General features: G+C 42.1%; 1 protein-coding gene across 3 annotated transcripts in view; it reads right to left on the bottom strand.

Moving 5' to 3' along the window:
- Positions 1-14,133, bottom strand: part of CTTNBP2 (cortactin binding protein 2) — a 121,074-nt gene that overhangs the window by 17,450 nt on the left and 89,491 nt on the right. For all 3 annotated transcript variants that reach the window (XM_035127368.2, XM_035127367.2, XM_035127372.2), the window contains 6 exons: positions 8,853-9,031; positions 7,385-7,590; positions 6,156-6,341; positions 5,785-5,845; positions 4,324-4,456; positions 2,461-2,565 (listed from right to left, as the gene is read on the bottom strand). In XM_035127368.2, the coding sequence (XP_034983259.2) occupies positions 2,461-2,565; positions 4,324-4,456; positions 5,785-5,845; positions 6,156-6,341; positions 7,385-7,590; positions 8,853-9,031 (870 nt within the window). The remainder of the gene's footprint in view (positions 1-2,460; positions 2,566-4,323; positions 4,457-5,784; positions 5,846-6,155; positions 6,342-7,384; positions 7,591-8,852; positions 9,032-14,133) is intronic.

Raw genomic sequence — 14,133 nt, 5'->3', positions numbered from 1 at the left:
GGGGGGGAGTCAAAAATATTTATACAGTGCTGTGTTGTGCTCTTCCAATTTTTCTGTCTCCACGAGTATTCCAGTTTGCCCCCCTCTCCCTGTGTGTGTGCTGTTCTGGGTTTTTTTTTAATGACCCCCTACACCAGGCAATTTGGGGGTGCATGGGGCGATGTAGAGATGGATTTAAGCCCCACGGTCAAATGGAAGTCCTGGCAAGGGGCTTCTGCTGATGAGGCTGTAAGGTGAAGGCCCACGCCCGCCCCCCCAATAACATGCAAGTTCAGTCATACCTTGGTTTTTGGAACAGCTTAGTTCCCAAACGTTTTGGTTCCTGAACGCCACAAACCCAGAAGTGACTATTGCGGTTTGCAAACTATTTTTGGAAGCCCTTCCGACAGGGCTTCTGCGGCTTCCGATTTGCTGCAGGAGCTTCCTGTAGCCAATCAGAAGCCGTGCTTTGGTTTCTAAACGTTTTGGAAGTTGAACGGATTTCCGGAACGGATTCCGTTCAACTTCCAAGGTACAGCTGTACAAGAATAGATTTTTAAAACTCAGTCATATGACCACTTCCACTGTAATCTGATATGGCATAGTCCAGACACAGTGGCCCCCCGGGCCCCTCAGCATGAACCAGGCCTCTGCTCTTATGGCATTCCCCTTTTGTTATAAGTAAGAGTAATAATTTTCTTATTTATACTCTGCTCGCCTGGCTGGGTACCTTTTTTTAAATTCTGCCACTAAATGGTAGCCCTTTGTACTACCCCTTTACTGTGGGGAAATCTTCCATTAGACCGAATGAGCTATTTTTCCCATAAGAATTCCTGTTCAGAAACAACAGGCACACACTGTCTGTATTTTCAGGAAGAGATGGAAGACATTTTTGTTTAAACGTGCTTTTCCAGCTGAATGAAAAGGTTATATAAACCTATCTTTTGTCGGGATTTCGTACGGCAAGCTGTGTTACGGTATGTTTGCGAATCGCCTTGAGACTCGTGTGAAATAAGATTCATAAATTAGGAGAATAGAACAACTAAATATGCTTTTTCAATGCCCTCAGCCTGGGTGCCAGATGTTTAAGAAACTTTTGCCCCTCATCCATGTTACTGAGCATCAATAGGCTGGGCAGCCACAAAGATTTTCAAATTGTGTAGCAGGGGAGTAAGCAACAATCTTTTGGGGTTTTTCCACTGTGTGTCTTTGATAGCTTAACACTTCTGTTTGTGTACTGTAGGAGAACAACACAGTATGAACCTGTACACAGACGAAAGCCCAACTGACTTCAACAGTTCTTACTTCTAAATAAGTAGACATGGGATTGCAACCTAAAATGCTTAACTGAAGACAGCAAGTCCGACTGGGGAAAGGATCTATTCTCGCTGGGTCCTTTGGGAGACACATCCCATTCACAGGGCTCAATTTTTCTCCTTACTTCAGAGGATGTTTATATGAATAAAGCAAGAGACTTTGAAATTCTGTGCACACTGGAAGTTCTTTATAAATGATAAATAGCCACAGTAAAAAGTTGTATAATTCTATCAAGCTGCACAGCAGAGAGAGAGAGAGAGAGAGAGAGAGAGAGAGAGAGAGAGAGAGAGAGAGAGAGAGAGAGAGAGAGAAGTGAAGCAAGGCTTTTGCCTCCGTTGAGATGCCAGCTGCCTTTGGTTCTCCCTAGCAGCAGCCATTTCATTAGGCTTCTGGGACGATTTTCATCCCACATAATCATTATAATTACTGTCTGAGCTTGCCGTTCTCCTCCTCCTCCTCCCTCCCCATGCCTTTTTCCTCGTGTGTGGTGTTTTTAGATTATCACCTGAAGGCAAGGGCTACCTTCTCTCTGATCTTGTAAGCTGCTCTGGGAGCCTTTTTGGCTAAAGAACAGGTTAAAATGCTTTAAATAAATGCATAATCATGTATTCACTATTTCTGTAAAAAACAAACAAACAATCAGGAAGCTCAGCAAAAATAAAACTCTGATGCAAATGCAAAAGCAAAAATAAAAATTCCGCCCAATAGAGTTGTCAAACACAACACATCTTCTGATTTTTGTTTTAAAAAATCTAAAATATTTTAATTCCTTCCAGTAGCACCTTAGAGACCAACTAAGTTTGCTATTGGTATGAGCTTTCACTTCTTCAGATACACTAAAATATTTTAACATCTTTCCATGGCAACCAGTGGTCTAGCCTGATATCTGCTTCACACACACTCTCTCTCTCTCTCTCCCCACCTTTGTGCTCATATTTCATGCACATCAGTCTCTTCTCTTGCCTATCTTGTGCCTGTCTCTGTCATTCTCTGCCTTCTCTCATGGCGAAACGTCACTTCCACAAGGACAACACAATATAAAGAGCCTTGGCAATCATGCAGTGATTGTGCTCAGTATGCCCTGAATCTAACAAACAACTCTAGGCTTAGGTTATGGACATACAAAGACATCCTTATGCCACGTTACCACAACTCGTCACAAACCTGCTGTGATGCTGACGTTTTGGCCTTAATGACGTTTGCTGAAAATACAGGATCCTTCTGAGAAGTATTAATCATCACCACCAGCTCATCCTTTGAATCTACTATCTGTATAAGGTTTGGTGAGGAAGGAGGGATGGAAAAAGTCAAGTGTTAGAAGTCAAAACAGGGATGTGCCTACACCCCTCATTAAGTCTATGAAGCATACCACACTAGCTTCCCATGATCAATAGACTGATAGTGATAACAGAGATAAGATTATTAAGTCAGAGGGAAATCTCACATGCACTGAGGTCCAGCGCCGAGGGCCTTCTGGTGGTTCCCTCACTGTGAGAAGTGAGGTTACAGGGAACCAGACAGAGGGCCTTCTCGGTAGTGGCACCCGCCCTGTGGAACGCCCTCCCAGCAGATGCCAAGGCAATAAGCAACTATTTTACCTTTCAAAAGACAACTGAAGGTGGCCCTGTTTAGGGAAGTTTTTAATGTATGATGCTGTATTGTTTTTAATATTCGGTTGGAAGCTGCCCAGAGTGGCTGGGGAAACCCAGTCAGATGGGCAGGGTATAAATAATAAATTATTATTATTATAATATACAAAAACTATCGTCTGTGAATTTACTAATGGATAATGCAACTAAAAAACTGATTATTATTTTTAAAATAATGCTCCATGTAGCATTGTTAAGCTACTTTGGTAACCCTCTTAAACCTTGGTAATATACTCTGTAAACATATTATAAAGGTTTTCAGAGTTGAAAAGAGGGTTGCCAAGCTGCAGTCTATACACTGTGATTAGATACAACTTATGCAGCACCATTATACATCCAATAATGTCTACAGGACACCAACTGGACATTACTGGAGGCAGCGAGGGAACTTTCCATATGATGATGGAACTTCTACATAGTGAGTTACTACTCCACTATGAAATAGCGGTCTATAAATATTTGTACAAATAAATGAGGGCATGCACCAAAAACTTCGTGGAAAACGCGAGTTTCAAGGAGAGAGTTAATGGAAGAGAGAGGCAAGAACGTGTAGGCATTTTCGGAAACATTTTTCAGACATAAGGGACAGTGCGAGAAAGGGAAAGTGCAGGAAATGTTCGGACAGGTGATGGAACTGAACACCAGCAGGAATATTGGGATGTAAAGGATGCCAGGATAGGAGGATGCAAAGCCACAGGGAACTTTGAAAGTACAGATGAGGATTTTGTGATGGATCCCAGGCTGAAAGACAGTGTAGGAATTAAGGACAGCTGTCAGGTGGTCTGAGCAATAAAATAGATGACTTGTTTGGTGGCAGAGCATTGGTATAGGGTGGGTGTAGGAAGAGGGGAGAGAAGGTTGCAGCTTTCAGAATGGGAGATGACAAGACCACAAATCAGAATATTTGCCGACAAAGCAGAAAAGAAAGGCTGTATTTTTACAATGTTAAAACAGGTGAAAATGAAGCGACTTGGTGGCAGTGTGGAAGAGATGTGTCTATCCAATGAGGTACATGGTGATATTCTCAATGGATACAGAGATGCAATCCTCTAATACAGAGTATATGAGGAAAGGAAACAGGAATGAGTTTGAGAAGGCGATGGAAGATATAAGCAGCAATGTCAGAGAAGTACTTAAGAACTGAGAAGGGATCTTGGTCTGGGATAGGGAGACAAAATTGGGTACCAGCACATAGGCAATATGAAAACCATGGGATCTGATGAAATAACCTACGATTGGGAACAACAATAAATCACTGAGACAGATTCTGATTTCCTGAGAATGGGAGAAAATTGTGACATGTTGGAATGAAGCATGGATGGAACCAGAGGAAATGGACAGGCTGATTACATTTTGAAGAGATGTCGACTGCAGTTACCTTGCTTATGTCGGATTCTGATTTGCTTAAACATATGCTCTGAAGCTCCTGCACAAGGTCTACTTCATCATCAGAACCAACCGATAGCCTCTGCTCCAGGTTTAACGCACTTAGTGGGTCATCTTCTAGACGTCTAGGAAAACAAAACAAAAGCCAATTTAATTTATCCTACAAGTTCATTTAAAAAAATCATTCTTGACACTGTTGCCTAGGAAAGGTGAGATTTTAAAATTGAGAGTTTAGGGTCTACTCAAAATATATCTGGGTTGAATATTAATTCTATGAGTGTTTTAATTAAACTTCTCTGCTACACGGGCATTTCCTTACTAATCTACAAGGGAGAAATGGCCCTTTCTAGTATATTGTGCAAGCGAGTTCACATATGCAACATTAAACGATGGCAACCATTAAACACTGCAGACAGACCTTTCATATCATCAAACATAAATGCAAGCACAATATTTTTTTAACAGAGGCATTTCAAACATTTACATGGGAGTGAGTCACAATCTGTTGAAACAACAGATAATGTATATATGTAAAGTGTTCTCCCAAAGCTGCAAATCCTCTGGAGAAGTAAAACTAAACTTGACTTGAGTCTCATTCAGTTAATCTGTGCCTTTGACCATTTGCTCAACAGTATACAGAATGGACAACATAATTTTTAGAAACTATCACACTGGCTTAAGGACTGCCATCCTGCAAACTAAAACAGATTGGAATTCATTCCTGTGAACTATTCAAAAGCAAGTGGGTAGGTTGTTCTGTTTTGTATAAGCCAGGAAAGTGAAAGTTATAGAAAGTTCCTGAAGACCAGGCATGTATCCAATAGCACTCACATGTACATTGCCAGGACCAGCTCGAGACATTTTGACACCTGAGGCACCTCCCTCCCATTCAGGAAAAATGGGGTGATGGATGATCAGGAACATCAGGAAGGAGGGGTGGGGTGGGGTGGGGGAGAAAGATCAACATTGGGATCTGCTGCCCTGGTGGATCCTTGCCACCTGAAGCAGTTGCCTCACCTTGCTCTCAACCACTTTTATCTTTTTAACAAAACATGTTGAGGCTATGACAACTGGCAGCAAAGGACCTTCAGTTCTTCAGCAGCACTTGTCCTTTCCAACCTTTGTGCTATTTGGCAGGTTGTGAATTGGCAGCTTTGTGTTTGCAAGCTGCACGTGGTTTGATATTTTGGCTACGGCATCCAGCCAGAGTAATTTAAGGTGAATATTATTGTCTACATATTCTCCCGTTTCCTATGTAGTCGGGGGAGGGGAGGGCAATGATGCTCACCTCATCACACGACAGGCTTACTGACCCCAGGGCAAACAATTATCTAAAACGTCCTAGAAAACGGACCGGGACAAAGCCACATAAGAATGTACAGTACTAGGAATTCGGTTATTTAATTTTATCATTGCCTAATAATTTTCCAGTCTCCCTCCGAAAGCAACTTACTTTTTTGTTAGAGAAGCCATTTTGTTCCCATTTTCCTGCAATATGTTCTTTGACTTGACACCTACACAAGACGAAGGATGAGAAGCATTGACACACACACACATACAGTTGGTGGAAGTAATCCATCACGCACCAATGGTGCCAATCCTGTATCCGTTTTAGCAGGGATAAAGAGAAGTTGCACTTCAGCAGTGGTGAGTGCATATCATTGGTAAACAACAACAACAACAACAACAACTCAGAAATGAAAGAGCCTTGACTGAACGGTTAAAGGACAGAACATTCACATTAAACAGAATTTCCTGACCCATCTCTGCAGTTCCTATGAGGTCTATTATCCCCAGGGCATTTCATTCCCAATTAGCCATTACCTTCTGCATTCTCCTCTTTCCTACTCCAGGACTGGGCCGACAAGTGGCCTGATTTCTTACGAGGACTGGTGCTCACTTTCCTCCAAGCAATGCTGTCTCCTCTTTTCTTGGGGCAATTCTTGTAGTTTGACACCATAGAGAAGGGAAAGTTTCCTCCTTTGAAATCAGCAATGTACCGATCCAGCTCTGAAACGTTGAGAACAAAATAAGCTGTGGTGATAATTCAAGACCTGAAATATTATAATGTGATGCCAAATGCCTTTGTCTAAAAGAGCATCAGCTGAGCTTTTTTTTTTTTTAAAAAAAACCCACCATGGGTTTATGGAACTGGAAGATTTCCTGTGTTTGCAAGGAGGAATAAAGAGATCAAACAATGAAATATTATAGGTTTTTGAGACTTAATTGCTTGGCTTTGTGGGCTTAGCAGCAAGCACTAGATCTGTTACAATCGTGGGCTACCTAATTGCTCAACCAGAAATAAATCATGGGCCCCAATGTAAAAATGAGCTACCTTTGGTTTCACAAAGAAACACACAAGCAAAGGACATAGGAAGCACTAGGGACAGAAACTATGTGTGTGATGATTGCATGAGAGAGAAAAGAGAAGAGATGAATGCAAAAATAGAGATTCAGGCCCTCGTAGCCAGAAAGGAGAGAGCTGCAGTGCCAATAAAGAGAGCTATGAGCAATATACTCGAACACTTGGCCACAACAAAAATAAGAAAAAATAGAGAATTTATCTACATCTGTGAAGTCAGACTGCTTGCAAAATAAAAATATGTAGTGCTCAAACTCCATGGGAAAGACCCATGCAATTGACCACACCTACGTGGTTGTAGCACATAATAATAATAATAATAATAATAATAATAATAATAATAATAATAATAATAATCTTCATCTGTATTTCTCAGGACAGTTCACAACGTAACAGTGCTGAGAGATGAACTCATGGAGAAATGTCTCCCTCAACTCTAGTTTAACATTACGTGATCAGTGGTCTTCATAGTTTTGTGGTCAATAATGAATTTTCCTCAGATCAGACAGGCAAGCAACAGCAGTTTGCTTTTGATTTGCTCAAGATATTCTGATCACTCCAAAACACGTTTCTTGAAACCATGCCTGAGATGCGGTAGTTAGTGAGTGCTATCAATGTCTTCTAGGGTTGTTGGGTTATAGCCTTCAGTTTCCTTCCTGGACTAGCAATCAAACCATTTACTATTTCCCACCTGCTCTGGGAAGAGGACATCCATGCAGAACAGCTTTATTTAAGAGGATGCTGAGCGCAGCTTTCACCACAGCCTGTTGCCCTTGGCTCGGACTTTTCTTGACTGCCATCTGTCCCAGTGTGGATGGTCTTTTCAGAGAAGCTCTGGAGAGAATTGCTTCTTGAACTCGGGGAGCAATGACAGCATTCCATAACTTGGACATCCACCTTTGAGCACAGAGGGAAAAGAAATAGAACTAAGGCATGAACATTGTAGCTACAGTTTTTTTTTCATCCTTGCATGAGAAGCTGTTGAAATTCCCTCTTCTGGTATGGGGCAATAGCTTAGAGGCAGAGTGCATGCTTTGAGTTCAGAAGATCCTATATTCAGTCCCTTGCATGTTGGTAAAAAAAAAATCAGGTGATATAAAATATCTCTTTCTGAGAGAACAGAGAGCTCCTACAAATCCTGAGAAAGACACCTGGACAGCAAACCATTGCTGTCTTGTACAGTAGTACACTGGTTGTCAAACTTAATCCATTCTGGGAGTCCGTTCGACTCCCGAAACAGTTTGAAAACCAAGACGCAGCTTCCGATTGGCTGCAGGAGCTTCCTGCACTCAATTGGATGCCACGGAAGCCGTGTCGGATGCCTGGCTTCCGAAAAACGTTTGCAAACCGGAACATTCACTTCCGGGTTTGCGGCGTTCGGGAGCCAAAACATCAGAGTACCAAGACATTCGAAAACCAAGGTACAATTGTACTTGGGCTGTACAAGCACTTCCAAGAGCTTGAACCTCCCTTTCTATGTGACAAGTGTGTCATGCAATCATAATCAAAGACATAAAATGTAATTTTAGCCCCTGGATTTAATAGTCTAATGGAGGCCCAGTGTCCATTACTGCAGTTGTGAAGCACACAATTACTTTTCCCCACTACTGCCATTGCATGCTTTGCAACTCGTAATACATTCCTGATATGTTAGATCGAAAAACTAACTAACCAAAGAGTTTGCCAGCTCTAATAAAAAAAGAGAAAATACCCCTGAGCATATGAGGAACTCACTTAAATCCTAGCACCATCATGATTGTCGGAATGAAATAAAAAGTAAAAGAATAATAAATTCAGCATCTGTAACCAAGTAAATGTCTACACAGTGGTGCTGCAATTAATTATTATTATTTTTTCAAAAAGAAAAAAGTTATGCTGCTGTGTTGTACATGATTGTAATTAAGCAGTATATCAGGGCTAGCCAACTTTTATGAAGCAGCAGGTACATTTTGAATTTTGAGAAAGAGCTGTGGGTGCCAGTCGCAAAATGGCTGCCAAGAAGGCATGGTGTAACACAAAATTAGAGAGCGTACAGCCATGGGAGAAAGATTGGGAAACTCTATGAATTTGAATTAGTGGTGCTAGAATAGATTACAGTGATGTCCTGGAGAAGGAAGAATTTTAAGTCACATTAATGAAGATTAAACAACAAGACTTACTTCACTGTTGTGTGGCTGTGACCAGGCACCACCGGACAAGACAGGAAATGCTTCGGTCCAACAAGCGCTTCAGGTGCGCCAAGCCGTGATAAACACGAATTGAGTTGGTGCCAGACTGCGAGAATCCAATCTATGATCTTGCACACTGGATCACAGGGAGGAGGCATTTTTCCTTTGAACTGGAGAGAGAACAGATGATTGGTTTCGGACCTCTTTGAAGAAAGAAAGCAACTTCACAACGCAACACGCTGTACGTTAAGCGGTAGGTTTCATTAAAACGAACACCTGCATGCTCATTCCCTGATAACGGCAGCATCAAGCAGTCACTGCTCGTGTGAGAAACCCACCATGGATCAAGCACCACAAAGACACCTGTCCTTCTCACTTCTCATCACCATAAACACAAGTGCTTTTCGATGCAGCTTTCGTGACGGAAAGTCACTGGGGTTGAATGACCAAGCAATAAGATATCAAATGGTGTACAGGCATGTGTGAATTATTTCCGAACTTGGAAAGATGAAAACATTTGAGTTCTTTTGAAACAACACAAGCAGTGGCATGAAACTCCAAAGCACACCTAAATTTAAACCATTTTAAGAAGATGCAAAGTCAGTAGCATGCTCCAGCTTCAAATATGAACCAAAATTTTAATATTTGAAACTATGGAGGGTTTTATTTCGCCCTTCCAGTGGTGGTAACATCAACTGATTTCTTGAGCAAGCCCTATAATAATGGACAAGGGTTGTACATTTTAATGGGGCTTTTTTTTAAAGGAGATCATCCCAATAGATGAATAAAGCCTAATTCTATACGAAGCATTCACACTTAAGTCCCAGTAGAAGCATTACAGAGATATTGGCTATGCAGTCTGCCTTCAACTGGCATATCACCACCACCTCAAGAGGGAACAAGGCATAACATTACATATAGCAAGAAACAATGGTGTTGCCAGCAGTGTGCAGATGCTCTTGCTTAAGCTATCTCGCCGGGACAAGCTTGGGGAATATGACTGCTGCACATTTAATGTTACAAAGGAACAAATGAAGCCTTTGGGACTGTAACTTTCCTCCCAAATAACATTTAATGCTACCTGGGCACAAGTTCCGACCATCACATTGGTGGTGAAAAGTCTCGATCTGGGAAGGCGAAAATGTATCAGTCCCATCAGCAATGCTTTAAGTCTATTCATCATTTCAATTTCCCACAATGCCATTGCGGTAGCATGGCTAAGTGGCCCTAGATGCAGACACTGGGCACTACTTCGCAACCAAAATAAGCCCATTAGGGTCTACTGATGGAGAACTCACTCACTGGATCATCACCTTGCCATGGTGAGGGGGCTTGCACGTTCCTATGACCCTTGTGAGCAAAGCCATCAGGAGTCTCGTACTCCCAGGAAGGTCACCCAAGGCAGTAAGGTCAAAGGGGAGGAGCTAGACAAAGGATGATCCAAAAAGTCCTCAATGGCAGAACAGGTGGATGATAACAAGCGGTATGTTACAACGGCTGTGAAGGCGGATGAAGGCTGCAGCAGATAAGAATCTACCGGTCGTTGTGATACTCATGCCATCGGAATAGACCCTTACTGCGAAGACTGTGCGTTGGTTAGCATGCACTGATCTACACACAAAAAACAAATTCACGCACAGGCGTCTTCCAAAACCACTGTTAAAACCGTGTTTATGGAAGACAATCTTACTCGGCTACAAGTGATCACCAAAGAAGACCAATGGAGAGGTCTCCACTTTCAACCTGGAGCCAACTCCTGCTAACTAGGCCCTGCTATTTGCATGATTGGTGTCAAGTGTCTGAAAAGCGGGCACTCAGCACTGCCAACCCCAGTCCCACAAATGCTAATCAATGCAGGTTGCCAATGGAGAGTCAAGCTTTGGTACCATGTACCTTCTGCAGGCAGACAAGATAATGATTGGTTATTAAGAGGAAACCCCAGCCCATGATTCAATTAACTTGCACCCAAAGTTGGACTTGTCCCAAGGTGAAAGCATACTGGGATATGATTTATAATGAACTTAAGAAAATGTTTAAGAACACTTTTCATAAGAAACCAGAAGCTTTCCTGCTAGGTATTCTAGGAGAAGAGATTCCCAAGAAAGACTATGCTATATTTTTATATGCTACAATAGCAGCATGGATTTTTTAAGCCCAGAAATGGAATCATCAAGAAATTCCAACAGCAGAAGAATGGCAAAATAAGATGATTGAATATGTAGAACTGGCAAAACTGTCTGGGAAAATCCGAGACCAGCGAGACCTACGTAAATTTATTACGTATTCGAAAGAACATTGCAAACATTTAACAACACTAACAGGACTGATTTAAAGGTTTGCTAGTCAAAAGCAGAAGCTTATTTTCAATTAAAAGGAATATCAAAGCAAAAAAGAAAGGTAGATAGGAGGAATGAGAAATGCAGATGAAATTATGATTGGAAGCTAGAAAGTCAGTTTGGAGGGATGGGGAGAAGTCGACGACTCGAGAGAGTCAAAATATAGGTGATGATAAAAAATGTAAAAATTGTATGGTGTTTTTTGAAAATGCAAATAAATATTATTATATTAAAAAACCTTGCACCCAGAGTTTTGTTTTGTTTCAGTGTAAATAATCTTGCACCTCTCACAAAAAAGAGGGCTCTCTTGTTTTATAACAACTGTATAAAGAAAGGGGCAAGTTCTAAGGCTACAGCACAGCGGAGGCCTGCTGCTATGAATGACTTCAAATTTCAAATTATTCCTTCAGTTCTCATTGTGCTGGTTTGCTCATTTGCTGAAGCTATTTTGGAGCATTTATGTCCTTGCTTCCATTTTGCTCGTTTTCAATTAAAAAACACTTGGAGACAACGGAGAGCACTCCAGGCATTTAACAAAGATAGAGGCAGAGATCGGGAAATGACAGAAGAACCATACACAAGTATTCAGTTAAGGGATAATGCCTTGCTTTCAGGCAAGAGCTAAAAAGGAAATCCTTTCAGAAGAAATAACTCATGTTCTTCCTAATCTCATTAGAAGCAGGGCTTTCTGGTGTGCAGTCAGACCAGCTGTGGAAAGATACTGTTGTATGTGTGCTTTTTTTACAGTGCTGCTTTCATAGTCCTGTTGTGGGCATTTAATTGAAATTAATTTTAAAAGGGAATATCACGATGAGGGTTGAGTATATATTAGCATAAAATGCCTAAACTAAGGTAACCCTAATTCACCACCCTGCATGCATTATTGGCTAATTTTGCATAATGAAGACTGCAATCCTATACATACTTATCTGGGAGCAAATCCCATTGAACTCAGCGAGACTTGCTTCTGCATAGACATATAGGATCCCACTATATATCATAGCTGTCAAGTCTCCCGTATTCCCCGGGAAACCCCGTTTTTCCAGCCGTTTCCCGCTGACAGTCCAGATTTAAAAAAAAACCCGTAAATTCCCCGGATTCTTACCGGCCCGGGGAGGCTCCTTCTGCACATGTCTGGAGTCTCTGGACATGCGCAGAAGCGATTTCTGGCACTGTGGCCATTTTGGAAATGGGCAGAGCATGCGTAGAAGAAACTTCCGGTGCTGCTCTGCCCAGTTCCAAAATGGCCGCGGCGCGACTTCCGGTGCCGATCCCGGATTTTTCAACCTGGGAGTTGGCACCTATGCTATATATTCATCTTGCTCTCACCACAGGGAAATGTTTCACACTTCCAACCCAGCATTGAATACTACCACAATACTTTGCTGTTTCAGTTCATATGTGGAGTGGCAGCTATTACTGGTGATGAGTGCTCTCTGGAAGTTCATTACGGAAAGCACTCCTTTCATGAGCTTTCTCCAAAAACCCCAAGATAACACTTGGCTCTTATATGAACCTTTTCTAGGAATGCACTAAAAGCCCCAGAACTCCCCCCTGTTTTTTTTATAATAAGCACCAATTGGGAGGGAGGAATTTCATCACATTTACCATGTACCTTATGAATCCCTTGCTTGTTTCATCATTCCAGCTATCTCCCGCTGGGACAGCGGGAGCAGGTATAGTGGTACCTCGAGTTACAAACTCCTCAGGTTACAAACGCTTCAGGTTACAAACTCTGCTAACCTGGAAGAGTGACCTCAAGTTGAGACCTTTGCCCCAGGAAGAGAACGGAAATTGTGTGCTGGTGGCGCAGCGGCAGCAAGAGGCCCCATTAGCGAAAGCATGCCTCTAGTTAAGTACAGTTTCATGTTAAGAACGGACCTCCGGAACGAATTAAGGTCCTAACTAGAGGTACCACTGTAGTTCAGGGAGGAGGAAGGAAAGGGAAGAGGCCGCTGGAAGAGCACTGGGTTGATGAAGAAGCTGGGTCAGTGGAAGAAGTTGAGATATTTTTTAGCTCAAATAAAAAACCAAGCCGAAGAAGAATTATAACTTTGCAATGTTCATCTTAAATTGAGTCCTGGATGCTTGTACAGTCATACCTTGGATCCCAAACGCCCTGGAACTCGGACATTTTGGCTCCTGAATGCCGCAAACCTGGAAGTGACTGTTCCGGTTTGTGAATGTTCTTTTGGAACCCAAATGTCCAGCAGGGCTTCTGTGGCTTCTGATTGGCTGCAGGAGCTTCCTGCAGCCAATCAGAAGCTGCAATTTGGTTTTCGGACATTTTGGAAGTTGAACGGATTTCCAGAATGGATTCCGTTCAGCTTCCAAGGTACGACTGTATTTTTGAGAGTGGAAATACAAAATTTCAGTGACATCACTAACTTCTGTGCAACTATAGCTCTATAGACTATAGTATACCTTACACAAACATTTTAATGATGTATGTGGTGTGCCTTAAATGTGGAAAGACACAACAAACCCAACATATCTAAATATGAAAGCAGCAATGTATACGGTAGCTAGCTTTCATCTACAATGGGCTCACATCCTTGAGGTTTCAATCTCTTAATCCATGTTGACTTCTGGGTCTCCAAATAACTGTGCAGCAAAGAACTGTCTCTCAGGTGCTGCCTGCGGAAGGAGTCACACCTGCTAAATTTCTCTCTGCCACAAATTCTCAAGATCATCTCTCTGTTACTGCAGGCTCAAGAAAATCACTTAAAGCTGGTTCCTGATAAACATACCAGTTCCACTAAGCAGCAATGATTTATGGCTTCATTTCAAAGGGAGTAGGATGATAAACCATCCATTGCTAACTAGATGCCGTGGTTTGAAGCTCTCTATGCTGCCAGGAGACCCACAATCAGCAACACCCCCCCCCCAAAAAAAACCCAAGAAAAATCCAGCCAACTGCACTGCAGCAGTGTTGA

Source organism: Zootoca vivipara, chromosome 10 (assembly GCF_963506605.1).
Source record: "Zootoca vivipara chromosome 10, rZooViv1.1, whole genome shotgun sequence".
Lineage (NCBI taxonomy): Eukaryota > Metazoa > Chordata > Lepidosauria > Squamata > Lacertidae > Zootoca > Zootoca vivipara.
Note: the sequence above shows the minus strand (reverse complement) of the source record. Positions and strands in the feature narration are given on the sequence as shown.